The 16,324-nt window shown below is 47.3% G+C and overlaps 1 protein-coding gene across 1 annotated transcript; it reads right to left on the bottom strand.

Moving 5' to 3' along the window:
• Positions 1 to 115: 115 nt before the first annotated feature.
• Positions 116 to 16,257, bottom strand: LOC135827940 (nucleolar protein dao-5-like). Its single transcript, XM_065340379.1, has 7 exons — positions 14,862 to 16,257; positions 13,708 to 13,992; positions 11,775 to 12,086; positions 11,534 to 11,576; positions 9,735 to 11,070; positions 2,241 to 2,717; positions 116 to 828 (listed from the first exon to the last, which is right to left on the bottom strand). The coding sequence occupies exons 1-7, from the start codon at positions 14,932 to 14,934 to the stop codon at positions 529 to 531; spliced, it is 2,826 nt and encodes a 941-aa protein (XP_065196451.1). The 5' UTR covers positions 14,935 to 16,257; the 3' UTR covers positions 116 to 528.
• Between the last annotated feature and the right edge of the window lie 67 nt (positions 16,258 to 16,324).

The raw sequence follows: 16,324 nt of genomic DNA, 5'->3' as shown, positions 1-16,324 counted from the left end.
GTGGTCTCGACTCATGACCAATACAGGGTCGCTGTAAGATGCTTTCGATTCCCAGCAACACCATGGCCATGGGGCTCTAGCAGCCTTTCTGCGCAGCTACTTTGGCAAGAGGGAACATGATATTGGTGAGTTCAAAAGAGATCACTACTTGTATAATCTAATATTCTTGACATGTGTTGATTATGTACAACAGTGACAAAGGGTATACCATGCAAATGATGTGGATAATTTTGCTATTGTTCAAATGCTACTAGAATTTCTGCAGCTGCTTTCCATACATACGAAATCGTTAATAAAAAAAGGAGCTCTATAAATTTGTCAGATATCAGTTGAATATTTCCAGAATTGTTTTGAAATCAGCGAGCTGTGTCAGGTTTGCACAGCGAGGTCTCGGGTTTGTACAGCAAGGGTAATAACAAATCTAAGTCACAGTCCTGGCTGTTTTCAATCTAAAATTATCATAACTGGGCTAAAGCCGAAAATTGAAAAATAATCACAGTCGTCCTTATTTGTTTCTTTCATCATCTATCACCACTTGAGACTTTTCTGAAAGACCGGCTTTTTAAAACGCTTTTGCTGCTGTTGCTGTGCTTGAAATTGCTCCTTTGGCTTTTGTGCCTTGAATGAGTGTGGTACCAGGCGAGGCGCTTCCACGGGCTCGTAGTCATCACTTGGTGATTTGGGTCTGGGTGGCGCCTTGGTCGATGGATCTGCACTGGTGGCCTTTGGGTCCACAAGCGCGTAGACTGTTGGTCCAACCGGCTTGACGTCCTTCTGGTCGCCCTTGTTCTTGCGTGTGAACTCCAATGATGTATATTCCACAAGAGGCTAGGAGAGCGAGAGACAGACAGACAGACAGAGAGGAAGAGAGAGAGACAGAGAGAAAGAGAGAGACAGAGAGAGAGAGAGAGAGAGAGAGAGAGAGAGAGAGAGAGAGAGAGAGAGAGAGAGAGAGAGAGAGAGAGAGAGACAGAGACAGAGACAGAGACAGAGACAGAGAGACAGAGAGAGAGAGCGAGAGAGAGAGAGAGCGAGAGAGAGCGAGAGAGAGCGAGAGAGAGCGAGAGAGAGAGAGAGAGAGAGAGAGAGAGAGAGAGAGAGAGAGAGAGAGAGAGAGAGAGAGAGAGAGAGACAGACACACACACATACACAGACGGGGGGGGGGGGGGGAGGAAGAAAGAGAGACAGAGCATAGACAGTAAGTATAGCTGGAGCAGAAAATTGTAACAGTTGAAGCTCAAAATAGCAAACTCTTTGAGCCTGATCATGTTCGAAGTACACTATTATCAAAGTGCATGAGACCCCAGGCGCGTACGCAGGGTCACCCCTAGGGGGGTTTCCAACCGAATCCCAAACAATGACTCGTTTTAATCCTTTCTAAAGAGCCCTAGGAATTTTTCAAAATCATGCATTTTTCGCGTTCTTTGGATCATAACTTCAGTTCTGCTCACTCAATCTTCAATATCTTGGGCTTCCTGGAAGTGGAAAGGTACCCAGGAGAGAATGAGGTCGACCATGATAGCCAGGACACAGTACTGTATACATGTACAGTCTATACATGTACAGTCATGTACATATCCAGCGCTATACCAGTAGGCTATATCGGTAGAGTGCAGTGACGGTGCGAAAAAATGCCCCAAAGGCCCAAACGCGTCCTGCTCCAGCGATTTCGTTTTTCTTGATCGCAGAGTTTCGATTTTTTGTTGTGTACTCTTGAAAATATCACAAATGAAGCCCCTGCAAATTCTCAGCATGTCAGCATGACGAAAAGTCTCAAATTCTCGGTACTCAAGTCGCACTGCGCGCTTTTGAAATTGCGAGATCGCGGCTCAACTTACGAATGATTTATCTCAAGACACATTGCTCGCAGGAAGTCGCAAATTGTTTCAACCGACAGCTGAGAGTTTTCTATTCGACCTGGATATTTGGATCGTTGGATTAGAGCGAGATTTGACTGAGTTACGATCTGTTGAAGTTTTGCATTCTTGCCAGATCGATCGTGCGCCCTACCAAAAAATGCCCACAAACGTTGCTCGTTTGGGACATTTGGGGGGGTTCCGGGCAACGGGAAACCCCCCTGCGTACGCGCCTGGACTCAGTCCTCAGTCTGGCAGGGCAAACTGCAAGTCAACACAACTGCAAGTGAGGGTTGGTGTTTAATCATTTAAAAAGATTCTACTAGTCGATCTAGAAAGACTGAACCCATCGAGAATAATAATTGGAGGCTGCATGCTACTTACTTCATGTCCAGCTTTGGTCGGTCGTTGGTTGAGAGATTGGCTGCGATCTCGTCCCTTTGGTTTTTCCATATGACCGGGTCGATCATAGAAGTGGGGCAGTTCAGGCAATAGCTGGTCTGAAGGTGACTCGTCTGCACCACCGGGAGTAGTAAGTGTCTGGCCAGAAATCTTGTTCAGATCCTCTGTGTTGTCTTCAATAGATCTTAGAATATCGTCAAGATCGGCTATTTGTATATCTCCAGCCGAGCGACGCGTATGGGGTGGTTTTGCTGGCGGCTGCATCCGATCGTCGAGTGGCCCGGATATGGCATACGATAGAGCTACGTCGGGCCGTGAACGCTGATTAGCGGGAGCGTCTCTACCCTCGGGCTTGTCATAAATGTGATTGGCTTTGGGAGCGCTGTGTGTCTTGTGGACTTTGGTCTGTGGAACGCTGTTTGCACCACCGCCGGGCCTTAGCAATGCCGCCACGTCCACCTGAATTGTGAGATAGAACAAGGAGAGAATGGAACCCAGCAACAGTCTCTTAGACGGCATTTTGTAACTTTGGGCTTTTGCAGTACATGTACAGTTGTCGATAGGGCTGCAACGGGTAGGGGGTTGGTCGGGTAACGGGTTCGGGTATTTCTATCCGGGTAGCACGGGTACTGTGGTGTCTCTCTCTGTAGTACTAATGTTACTACTCTGCACTACTTCACTATCTATGTATTGCGCATGCGCACAAGAGCTTCTGGTTCCTTTTTAGTCTGGTCTTCTTCCAAGGCTTTTTCGAATAACAATAATGACTTGATGATGTTTGATCAATGGTTGGTACATAACAATTTGGCGACGAAGTAAAAGGATGGCCAAACAGGCAAAGTTAGAAGTATTTGATACTGGAGATTTCGAGGAGTATGCGGAACGTCTAGAGTTCTTTTTTATCGCAAATGACATTGGGCAGTTGGCCAGCTCTGCAAATGCTGCACAGAAGGATGCTGCGGATAAGAGAAAGGCTGCAGTACTCATCTCCCAGCTGTCAGCCAGCGCGTACTGTAAATCAACAAATTTTCGCTGGCGATTTAATTTCGCGGATTTCGCCGGTCGATGTCAATCGGCCAAAATTAATCGCAGGCCAAAATTTGTCACCAGAACCAAATGTCAGTTTGGGTCACTCTTATTATTATTATTAGGCCAAGTAAAAAAAAAAGCTAGATGATCGTCCCCGTCCGCCCCAGTTTTTGTCAGCGCCCCAAGAAATATTTTATTTTTTAAATCGTGAGTTTTTGCCGAAATCGTTGGTTTTTTACCGATCGCGGATGCAGGAAACATGTGCACGCTTTGTTTAATACTTTCTTTACTATATGGACCACATACTACTAGTATATCACAACGTCAGTATCGATCTGCTGAAGAAAGAAAAAGAAAAAAAGAAAAAAAAAGAAAAAAAGAGAAAAAAAACCTTGATGTTGTTGTGTACACTGTGTGCATGAGAGGGTAAAAAGTAAAAAAATAAAAATAAAATCCTCCCGCCCTCCCCGATTTTTCCAAAAAAAAGGACGATCATCTAGTAATTTTTTTTACTCGGCCTTATTTTTATTATTTATTCTTCTTTTACTAGGGAATTCCCAACAGGCGTCAGCGCCTTTTTACAGGGAACCCTAGGTATAATTTGATGGATGAGCGAAATTCAGCTGGTGAACTAGACATGCGGCAAGCCGGTGGAAGTGTATTCCACCTGGCAGCGCCCAAATAAGAAATTGCACTAAAGCCATATCGGGTGTTAGCGGGGGGGGGGGGGGCAGAACAAGAGCAGCAGAGACTTGGCCACGGGTATGCCGCCGGACTCTCTGTAAAAAAAAAAGCGTACAGTAGACAGGGTCTACGCAGACCTTTGTACTACTATAGTACTAGTAGTACATGCGCACACGAAACATCGATCACTTTTTCGGACTCTTGCACGCCCACGGCGAAAGTTTAGTGGCGGCGAAAAGTGTTTTTTGGAGATCGGCGAAAGTTTTTCACCGGCGAAAATTTGTTGATTTACAGTATACGAATTTAAAGAATTTGTGTCTTCCGAACAAACCTGGAAGCAAGAAGTACAACGACATTGTCAAAATCCTGACCACTTTCTATCGACCTCCTGTGAGTGCTGTTGCTGCGGACGCATCAATTCAATCAAGCAGAGCAGAAGGAGGGAGAGAGAATTGTTGAATTTTCAGCTAGACTGAACGGGCTCGCTGTTGACTGTAAGTTCGGAGATCATCTGGACCGCGCCTTGCGCGACAATTTTGTAAAGGGTTTGGTTTCACACGCCATGACCAAGGAGATTCTCAGCAAGGCTGAGGATTCGGACACGTACGCCACCACAGTGGAGAGAGCTACGTTGTACGAGACAGCGTACAAGGATGCTGCAAGATTTGAACCTGCAACGACAGTGCATGCAGTGAAGTCGAGACGCCCCGGAGACAGCGCTCAGAGAAGTGAGAGAATGAGGTCAGCAGCCAGCACCAACGCCGAGAAATGTTTCCGTTGTGACAAACCTGGTCACAAAGCCGCCGACTGTTACTTCAAACAAACTGAGTGCAGGTACTGCAAGATCGTTGGCCATATCGAGAGAGCTTGCAAGAAGAAAAAAGCCCGAGCCGTGAAGTTCGTCCAGACCGAATATGACGACCAAGAAACCGGTGAGATCGAACCTGTGTCTGTGCCTCTGTCTCTTTACTACGTGAATGGAAATGCATACTCGAAAGTGGGTCCTTTCAAAATTGACGTAGATGTAAATGGGGCATCTGTGAATATGGAAGTAGATACAGGGAGTCCCGTAACGATCTTGAGTGAAAATGATTTTGTGCACGCAAACGGAAATTGCGAAAGGCTGGAAAAATCTACTATACGAATGCAAGGTTATACTGGTCAATCTATTGAATGTCTGGGTGAGATGTCACTACCTATCACTATCGAGGGTGACTGTCAACCTGTACTTGTACGTGTTGTATCGAATGGTCCATCCCTGCTGGGCCGAGACATGTTGTCAAGGTTTAAAATGCCATGGCACCTGTTCATTGAGCAAGAAGAAAACAGGCGTCAGCGAGGAAACCATGTGCGCGTACAGGATCTGATTGAGCGATTCCCAGAACTGTTCGACACTGAGGAAATTGGCAAATTGAATACAACGCAGATCACTCTGCATGTGGATGAATCCAATCCAGTGTTTTGCAAGGCACGGCCAGTACCCTTTTCGGTAAAGCAAAGATACGAAGAGTCACTGGATGCACTGGTGAAAGACGGAGTGCTCAAGAAAGTAGATCATGCTAAATGGGCATCACCAACGGTACCAGTAGAAAAACCGAATGGCAAAATACGACTGTGTGGCGATTACTCGTTAACAGTAAACAAGCACTCGGATTGTGAACACTATCCATTGCCAACACTTGAAGAGCTACGTGAAAAATTGGCAGGGGGCTGTAAGTTCACGAAATTGGACTTATCACAAGCCTATCATCAGCTAGAGCTAGATGGGGGAAGCCGAGCTTTCACTACCATCTCTACTCACAGAGGTCTGTTTGAGTATACGAGATTACCGTTCGGCATAAACTCGGCTGTGTCAATCTTTCAACGAACTATCGAACATGTTCTTGCGGATCTACCAGGCTGCATGGTGTACATTGACGATATCTTGATTACGGGTGCTAATGAAAACGAACATATGGCAAATCTGGAAAGGGTACTCAAACGTCTGCAGGAAGTTGGGCTGAAACTTAGACCAGACAAGGTGCGAATAATGGAAGATTCAGTTACCTATCTTGGACACCGATTTTCTGGAAGCGGAATGTCCCCCACTTCAGAAAAAGTGTCAGCTCTACGAAATGCGAAACCACCTGCAGGTGTCGCAGAACTCCAATCATTTATTGGGTCCGCTACCTATCTCAGTGCGTACATACCGAATTTTGCCGACATAATGGCCCCATTGTACACCTTGCTGAAAAAGGATGTGAAATGGCACTGGGACCAACGAGAAAATGAAGCTTTCCGCAAGGTGAAAGAAATATTAACGTCGGATCACGTATTGGCAAATTACTACCAGGAAAGAGAATTAATCTTGCAAACGGATGCTTCCGGAAAGGGTCTTGGAGCCGTTTTATTACAACCGGATAAGAGAGGGGTGCTGCGACCTATCGCATTCAAGTCTCGAATACTCACGAAAGCGGAACAAAATTACTCTCAAATCGAACGGGAAGCATTAGCAATTGTCTTTGGGACAAACAAATTTCAACAGTATTTGTTGGGTCGTGAGTTCGAAATTCGAACGGATCACAAACCGCTTCTCTCAATTCTGGATCCATCCAAACCAGTCCCTACAATGCTGTCAAATCGGTTAAAGAAATGGAGATTGTCACTGATCGCATATCGTTTCAAAATCACTCACATTCCTGGGAAAAGCAACCACATTGCAGATTTCCTGTCTCGTAGTCCAGTCGAAGGAGTGCCAACTGAAGCTGAAATGGTGACTGGGCACGTTCTTTTAATCTCAGAGGAGGGCATTGCAAATGCAGATCTCGTGGCACAAGAAACAAAGGGTGATCCATTACTTGGCAAGGTACTAACCTACACTCGGAAGGCATGGCCTGTAAGTGTCCCCACTGAATTGTTACCGTACTTCACTCGAAGGTTTGAACTGACAGTGGAGGGTGATGTACTACTTTGGAATGATAGAGTAGTGATTCCGAGTTCACTTCAGAATGTTCTGTTGGGTGATCTACACTCAGAGCACATGGGCATAGTCCGTATGAAAAGAGTGGCGCGGAAATACCTGTGGTGGCCAAATCTTGACAACCAATTGGAAGAAACTGGGAAAATGTGTGATATTTGCCAGGCAAATGCTCGCTCACCACCGAAATCTTGCGGAACCTGGACTTGGCCTTCAGGACCATGGCGTCGAATCCACCTGGATTTTGCTGGACCTTACTTGGGTAAAATGTTTCTGGTAATTATCGATGCTCACACCAAGTTCTTAGATATCGTCCCAATGACTCATGCTACGACCAATGGCGTCATTGAGGCACTACGGCACTTGTTTGCGATTTTCGGTTTACCCGAGCATTTGGTGTCTGATAATGGCAGTCAGTTCACCAGCGAATCGTTCCAACGCTTTGTGCGTGAAAATGGCATTCATCACACGAAAACAGCGCCTGGACACCCAGCTACTAATGGGCTAGCTGAACGCTATGTTGGGTACTTCAAAGAGAAGATGAAGTTAATGACCGTGGATCGGTGTGATGAAACGCTCAACACAAAGTTGTGCCGTTTCTTACTGTCGCATCGCACGACACCGTTGGCAAATGGAAAAACTCCAGCGGAGCTTATGTTTAACCGCCAACCCCGTACCCGTTACGATGTGTTACGCCCCTCCGAAACCAAGCGTAGTGTGGAGCGTTTTGAAGAATCGCTAAATGAACAACCCGAGTTCACAAATGGTCAGACAGTATTTGTTTTGAACTTTGGGCGTCATGGTAGCAAATGGATTCCTGGTATTGTGTTGTCAACTCTGAGTTCGTACAATTACCAGGTGCAAGTTGGAGACAGTGTTTGGAAGAGACACCGTAACCAGATCCGACCACGCGCTCTACCAGCTAGCATGTTTGCTACCGACAAGGGTGAACAACCACCGCAACTACCGGATACTCGCCATGCTTCTCTCAACGTGAATGGAAGTTTCAGTGGACAGTGTCGCGAGTCTACACCAGCTAACAGCAGCAAGGAGTCAAGTCAACCAGCTAACAGCAGCAAGGAGTCAAGTCTACAAGTGCCAACTCCACAGTGCGCTGCTCAACTGACTGGATCTGAACAGATTCTGACGCAAGATACACTACCTGAGACAGATCAGAGTAGTAAGTCGTCCAGCAGTGGTAAGTCTGTTGCGATCGCTGTGCGTCGTTCTTCGCGTCAGTCACATCCACCTGGCAGACTGATTGCTTCCCAGTGAGTCTAGGATTGCCTGATAGACTGGTGGACTGATTATGACACGCTGATGGACTTTTTCAATATTGGGACATTATGATAGATCGTTTGTTAATTATGTCGACTGACATGATTTCTAACCTTGGAACACTGTGTATTGTAGTTGACATAATTATTACCGTATATACCCCATCTGCGAACATAGATATCTATTAATACAGTCAGTACCTGTATCACAAGTAGATTACTGACATTTCATATTACACTAGTACTACTTTGTGCATGAACGATAAATTATATTTTTTTTGTTTTTTTGCTTGTTTTTTTTTAAGGGGGAGGAATTGTGGTGTCTCTCTCTGTAGTACAGTTGTGGCAAGTGAAATCCGACACTTGGCATAAGGGACTGCACCACGCAGTCTGCAGCCCCTGCAGCCCTGCGTACATACAGTACATGTGTTACATACAACTTTATCTGTCTGATGACAAAACTCGTACTCATCACAGTCAAGGTTCAAAAGGTGCTGGCAAAATGAATGGGGATTGGATACCAATACTCCTTATGTGTACTATGTTTGTGGACTGTGTGTATCTACGCTGTGACCTTTTGATCTGTTTGGGATGCATACGGCTCTATAGTACAAATTTGGTGCAGTGCATTACATCATTGATGTCCATTTGTGGCGCTGTCCCCTATGGCAAGTGTCGGATTTCACTTGCCACAACTGTACTAATGTTACTACTCTGCACTACTTCACTATCTATGTATTGCGCATGCGCACAAGAGCTTCTGGTTCCTTTTTAGTCTGGTCTTCTTCCAAGGCTTTTTCGAATAACAATAATGACTTGATGATGTTTGATCAATGGTTGGTACATAACAGGTACCCTATCGGGTATTTTTTGACACAGCTTGTAATTTGAGTGTGCACTTGCGCTACATAGAAAGTGCACATTAAGCACGCATCCGTACTATTTACATGCACCGTTGGAACAACGCCGTACTCCAACTACCCGATCGGGTTCTCAGGAGCAAATTGCTACCCTACAACCCGATCAAAGTACGCCGTCAGTCAGTGTTGTGCAATGTTATCGCATGAACTGATTGTTTAGTAACTGGTGGTGTTAGTGGACATTATAGCATAACGTGTAGTTCCGTTGTCCTTTTTCTTTTCTATGAATTTATCCTTGGCTCTCCATCCGAGTCCATTCATGTGCAGTTGTGTACACCAGACAAGCACTTTCCATATTAGAACCCCATCTTACTGGCATCCACTATTCAGAGAGGTGCAGTGCAGAAGGATTATGCATGAGCTCGAAACAAATCATTGAACAAAAGATTATTATCTTATGAACCGTAACACCACTCCTTCTAGATACACTGATCATCAGCGTCTACCAGATGGTACTCTAACTGCAGATCATCACAAGATAACGTTCTTAGAGCATGCCAACCACTCCAATACTGACATGTGTATAATACTAGTACATGATTGTACATCATGGTACATGCTAACTGCGCACATTGTATTATTCACAGCTATTCTATTCTAGCCTACTCACCTTTTCATATGCCTCACACTGCTGCTTCTCTCTAACTAGCTGCTCTGTGCTCACCGACTTGTCTCCTTCGCTGCTTGTAGCACCATTGCTGCTGCTGTTAGCTTTTCGGCTTTTCCTTGGCACCGGCATGGGTATTGGCTTCCTGTCTAGCGGTGGTGGTGGTGGTCGTCCAGACGGTAGCGGGGGTGCACCAGCACTACTACCAGAGCAGGACAAGGTCACTTCCGGTAGCTCCTTTTTAGTCTTTGATAGTGTTGACGGCGGCGTCGATATGCCGGCCGCTGCGTTCTGTATGACAGGCAGAGCCGGAGGTGTTCCGTTGCTGTAGTCCCACGACGTGGGGCTGACCGTTCGATATTCCACAACCACGCGTGGCTTCTTTGCTTTAGCCACGGTGGTGCTGGCTCTGGGACGAGGCTTTGGTCGAAGCAGCCCCAACGGAGCGCAGCCAGTAGGAGGTGGGGTCAGCGACCCGCTGCGACGGCCAATCCTTGCAAGCTCAGAATCATCTCGCATCTCCAAGCACTCCAGTGACTTCGACAATTTTAGAGCTCCCATTCCGTGCATTGTTTGAGCTTCAGCTATCTCCTTCAGTTCGTTCTCCTCCGGATCTTCACTAGCTGGCATATCCTGCTTCTCACTCATTGTGGCACCCTCAACCTTGGACGGTTCTGCTGGAATCAGCTTTTTGGGTGGTTGTGCAATGCTGGATGTTGTTTTGGAACGAGTACGTGTTGAAGTTTCATCGTTCAATTTCTTTGCTCCCTTGCTGTCTTTGTGCGGTTTTCTGAGACTCTTGAATGCTCCTTTGGTCATTTCACTGATTGTCAGACGCAAGCGGGAAGACTGCTTCGAATGCGGTTCCGTGAGATTTGTCTCGCTCGTGTCCTTGATATCAGACACACTAGCAGATCGCTGGGCAGCAGATGCCAACGGCGAATGCTGCAGGTCGGCAGCCTCTCCATTTTGAGCCGGCTTGTTTCGGTGCTTGGACTTCCTTGCGGCATCCTTGGACAGAGCTGCTACGTCGCTCAGCGAGGTGGTGAGCATGAACGACTCTGCTGGTTTCTCCGTTGGCGACGGCGTGACTGAGGACGATCTCTCCTTCTTCTGTGTCAGCAGCTGTGGTATGGTGGACTCTGACTTGGCGGCGCGGAACGATTGCCGCGGTGAGTTCTGGGGACTGTGGGACAGGGTTTGCACGGCTTGCGGTTTGCTGTAGTCAAATCCATACTTCTTTGCCTTGGCCTCTACGTCACTTGCAGCCTGTAAAGTGCTGTCGCCATTCGTCGCTGGTGCCACTTGTGATTCTTCTTTCAGCCCCTCCTCGCCCTCCCTGTGCAGGGAAAGAACGAACAAAACCCCAGAAGGATCAGCTTGGACACATGTGGTGTTCAGATTATTTCTCTCGTAGTATGTCAATCTGCGGACGGAACTGCTTTGTCCTGTGTGGACTGATCAGCGCAGCACAGAGAAAATGAGGCCGGACCTGATAGCAATGAAAATTAATTTTCCAAAGCCAGATTTAAACCAAGCCCGAACGGCATATGCATGTACATCAATCACAATTAAGTCATGCTTCTTCAATCAGTTTGTGGCTACGATTTCTACTTTTACAGTGCAAAAAGGGTAGCTGTACCGCTTTGCATTGCAGCCTCAGCCCTGGGACGAAGCTATCTACAAGATACAGGGTCCAGCCATGGCCAGTACATGTACAGTGGAGTTGAATTCATGAGAATGTCGGCATGCACATGACACGATTGATATACCACAATACCAAACCCTCCAGATTGACTTACTCTTGTGCTTTGAGAGCTTTGTTTGCTTTAGCGATTCTCCGCGCTGCAGAAAATGATACGGACAGCATTCGCTCATGCATAGCCATTGCGGAGAGCAATACTACCATTCATCACGGTAGAAATGGCAGAGATTCGTCCGAACATGAAGTGATACCACGACAGGCAACCTTGGTGTTAATAACTAAGGTCAAGAGCACATGCAGCTATAATAATATAATGATGTGCCAAGTGGATACCTCACCTCTAGCCCTACGCCGAGCAGCACAAAGCATGATGGCGATAGCTGAACACACGACGAGAGCAATACACAGTGTCACGATGAACCAGGCTGCCTTGTGCACACCTTCACCCTTGCCCTTCTGATTAGCGGGACCCGCAGGGGGTCTCGCCGCCACGTCTGTACCCCGATATCCTGTCCAGAAAGGATGATCCTTCTGGTGTCGCTCTCGGTTATTGTGTGTGAGCACGTCCAGGTCTGGGTCCGGTATGATCAGTGCAGGCTGGTCTCCAGCTGTCTCTCCAGCTGCTCCCGCTGATAGATCAACTTCCCGGGCTGTGGTAAACGTGCATACACACACAAACACACACACACACACACACACACACACATGCACAGACACACACACACACACCGGCACACACACACACACATATACATACACACACATATAAACACACACACACACACACACATACACACACAAACACACACAAACACACACATATACACACGCGTGCACGCACACACACACACACACACACACACACATGACGTAATCACAGAGGAGAAGGATGCACAATGCTCGATGAATCTGATCATGCACCTACTCCTTGCTATGCTGCTTCCCATCATAATCTAACACATCACCCTACATTGCTCTCTGTGCCCTTTGACTGGCTACATGGATGTGTCTTTAATCCGTACTGAGAAACAAGATCAATTTCATTCACACATCTGGAAACCAGAATGGTGTAAGTTGCATGCAGTGCAGGTTTCTGTGTGACAAGCCATCATTCAGTCTGGCAATCCTCCTGCATGGTGTTTGCACTCTGCTCTAGCTCTGGCGCAGTGTGGCATGTAACTGGCCTTTTTTGACATTCTGTAGAACGGGTAATTTTAGCAACGTAAAAACCCTAGCGAATTTACCGATCGACTCCTTTTCGCTAAAGTTTCAAGTCGCTAATCCGTTGAGACATTAGTAGTGCACTGGTGATCCGTGAGTAAAATCGCTGCAAATCGCTAAAATAAAACGTCGCTAACCGGTTGACAATGGGAAAACGCTAAAAATTGATAGTCGCTAAAATTACCCGTTCTACAGTAGCCACTAAGTATGCATGAGTTATTTTGAGTTGGTGTGGGTGTGAGGTGTAGTTTGAGTTGCGTTGCCGGCTCGTGTTGTCTTTTCTTGAAACTGGATGCTCCCCACAATGCCTGGTGTTCTGCTGGTGGGTTGTAGGATTGCCAGTGGTGTCATTCCATATACAGCTCCTACGCAACTCAGCATAATTCCCTCAGGAAATGCACACAGGTGTGGGAGCATTCCCTGAACACCAGCGCTCAAAACACTCCGGATGGACTGCACTCGCAGTGCATCATCTATCACCATTGCTACTTGATGCCACTATTTGCAGATACGCAAGTGCTGTGAATTGAGGAATTTCCGCCTGCGTCATTGCCAGATCCTCCCGATGAGCTGCTTTTCTGCCAGTTGTGCTTCTGGGGCAGACTCCCTGTTTTCAGCCCCCGAAAATATTCCTCAGGCCACAGCATTGGAATGTTGGACAGGCATGCTCCATTGGCTAGGCATGCAGTGCGGACGATCAATTTTCTCTCCAAACCGGACACTTTTGCTCCAGGCGCCAAACAGCTGTGGAATGCGGAATCTTTTTTCATAGACGTACTCGGACATGATTTACCACACATGTGCCAGATATATACGGTATAATACTTACGTTTCCGTCAAAATCTAAAAAGACTCTTTCTGGATCAGGTTTCGGGTAGAGGGTGAACTTTCGGACAGTGTGTCCTATGAATTGGGCAATCAGATGCCATTGGATATGAACTTGTGCCTCAGTATTCTTCGAACATTACAGCATCAGTCCGCCAGCAGACTTACAAAAGCAGTTTAGCCATGCCCATGTGTTCAAAGTTCCTGTGACAATGAAGGACTTACATACGACCTCGAGCCTTGTTATGGCCGTGCTTCTACCCGTGCGTCCGGTCACTGAGCACGCGTACAGGCCGCTGTCCTTCCACGACAGCTGCTGAAGGGTGAGCTCAGTGTGAACCTCGGTGGTGCGCACCGTGAAGTGATTGGATGCCACCACACTGTTGTTGTGACTCCAGGTGACGATGACCGCCGAGTCAGAGGCGTTGTACGCGCAGTGCAGCACCACGGTCGATGTCGGCTCGCTGTAGAGGTGAGGTGGCGAGACCATGCGTATCGACGGCACTAATGCTACATAAGCATGCACACGGGAACAGGAGAAGTAATGATGACTTTACATTGCTTTGATGCTTACGTGGAAAATCTCCTAATAATATTCGGAGAAATACACCTAAGCTCCATGCTTACATTGAATGTTGGATGCTGACCCCAAAACATTTCTTACAGTGAAAGGTATCTACGAGGCATGGCAATTGTGAGCTCAAACATCCTGTTTTAAGTGGTTTAAGATTGCCAACGCATCAAAGGTCTTACTGGGGCAGAGTGAGAACACCCCATGTTCGGTATGGTGCGAAAAGAAAGCCTATTTTTAGTTATGATTTTGATTGGGTAAAAACACCTTTGCTCCGTGTGTGATATGTATTGTGCACAAAACTGTTAGTGAGAACCAAATATAGCCATGTAGGGAGGGTCAAGCATTCTTTTGAACACCCCCTCATCACGCTGACATCCTGTTCCCATGTGGAAAACTGCACGACATCAAACCTACCCTCCACTCCAGCTACTACTAGGGTGAATAATAACAACTGCTATAAGAAGGCAGGCGAGCAAAATGTACCCTGATTGGTCATGTACATGGTTGGCACTCAGCACGCAGGCATGTGCAGAGGGCATTCTACTCACCTAAGCACAAACCGTTGAACAAGGTCGTTGAACTTACATGTAGCGATACGCTGGTGAAGAAAGTGATTGCTTTCGCATCCGTACCGAGTAGAGGTAATTTTAAAACGTTTAGGGGAAGTGTGCTCGCTTGAAACTGTGTGGACGCAGCTATTGTTGAGCCATTTTTTTGTTGTTTAGGAATGCCAGGAGACACGATTCATCTCAATAATCGATCGCTATTGACAAACGGAAGATATTGGCAATGATGTTCAGCTTACCTTCAGTGAACAGGCATGCTGGTGACAACAGTACGACGACACAGAGTATCAGTGTGTTGCAACACCTTGCCATTTGGCGGGCGCGATCACTTCGACCTTGCCGGAGCCTCGTATCGAGGTCCACCACCACACACACCAGGCCTCCACTGCTACTGGATCCGTCTCTGCAGTTGAACCGAAGCAGCTGCCAATGGACGGCGTTGAGCACTGGCCGCACTTCTTCCGTGCCCCCGTCCTGGTAAGTATGTTGGTCAGGTCAGAAACCACAGCGGTCAACCTCTGTCACAAACATGGACCGTTGTCGAGCGGCCATGAAGATGGCAAGATCCAGGTCAGCAACCTTACTGCCGACAGCAGCACTACTTGTCTTTCACGGGTCCGCTTTCAGTGCACTCGGAACACGAAGTCTAAGGTGAAGGAACGCAAGCCTGCACACTTCTCGATTCTACTGATGGTAATACTACAAGGTTCACAGGTTGTAAAAGTGAAACCAACATCGACGGCCCGCGTGCAGCCGACGCAATGAACCACACTCTCCAGTTATTCCCGCTCACCGTTCAGGACTGTATCTGTGGCTGGCTCATAGGTCTACTACGACCAGCAAGGCAACGCAACCTAAGCAGTGCAAGGGAATGCACTCACACTAGATCTGCGTGCGTTGGTCGTCGTTGTCTGGTCTGAGATCTAGCGAGTGTGACGACACACTTCAATAGATCTACGTCGGTTGCTGGCAATGGCACTACTCTGCATATGCGTCGACTCGTTGATTCTCAGGTTCTCTGGTCCTCCCAACTCTGGCACCAGCGCTTGCAGGCCTCCCTTGCCAAGTTTGGTCTGTTATCGCATCAGATATCGCAGCCCAAAAGGTCGGGCAATCTTTGTGTGAGACTGGGGACTGGCGCTAGTATTCAGCATCGAACCTTCACCTGTGGGACAGTTGTAAGCAGTTCATTCAGGGCTTCCGACGACGAGTGAGTACTGACAGTCGCTGAGTGTTACAGTAAAGCTACGTTCCTGGCCTTACTCGATCACGTATTACTATCACTATCGGTATTATTAGTATCGATGTTGCATGTGTACGAATAACGACATAACGTGGAGGTACACAGAGATGTCAGAGTCGAGACTGGGCAGGCAGACTATTACCTGACATTCGCTATGGACTATTTGCATGATTTAACCAACCCCTGCAAGCAAATGATCTCTCAACTGTACGACCCATGCGGGTAGCAATGGCTGGCTACAGACACCATCAATGTCGGGCATGGCGCTTGGTACAGGCAGCTAATCAGGCGACACGTGCAGCAGCACCGTCAGCCTGCCATTCTGCACGGCCATCTCAGCCAACAGCACATGCTCTGCTGAAGAAGGCCGTGGAGAGGCCGTTACAGCCGGTTGCTAGCACCGGTCGAGGCCCAGTGCGCGCTATGTAGCGTGCATACGTCTTGCCAAGCACTGAGCAT

The sequence above is a fragment of the Sycon ciliatum genome, chromosome 1 (genome assembly GCF_964019385.1).
Source record: "Sycon ciliatum chromosome 1, ocSycCili1.1, whole genome shotgun sequence".
NCBI classification, from domain to species: Eukaryota; Metazoa; Porifera; class Calcarea; order Leucosolenida; family Sycettidae; genus Sycon; species Sycon ciliatum.
This window is presented reverse-complemented; position numbering and strand designations above follow the sequence as displayed.

Excerpts from the sequence above, each read along its gene's own strand:
- LOC135827940 (XM_065340379.1), bottom strand. The coding sequence starts at position 14,934 with ATGGCAAGGTGTTGCAACACACTGATACTCTGTGTCGTCGTACTGTTG. Across the intron at positions 13,993-14,861 it reads AGCATGCCTGTTCACTGAAG|CATTAGTGCCGTCGATACGC; the intron begins GTAAGCTGAACA and ends ATGCTTATGTAG. Across the intron at positions 2,718-9,734 it reads AGTGTGAGGCATATGAAAAG|GTGGACGTGGCGGCATTGCT; the intron begins GTGAGTAGGCTA and ends CTCACAATTCAG.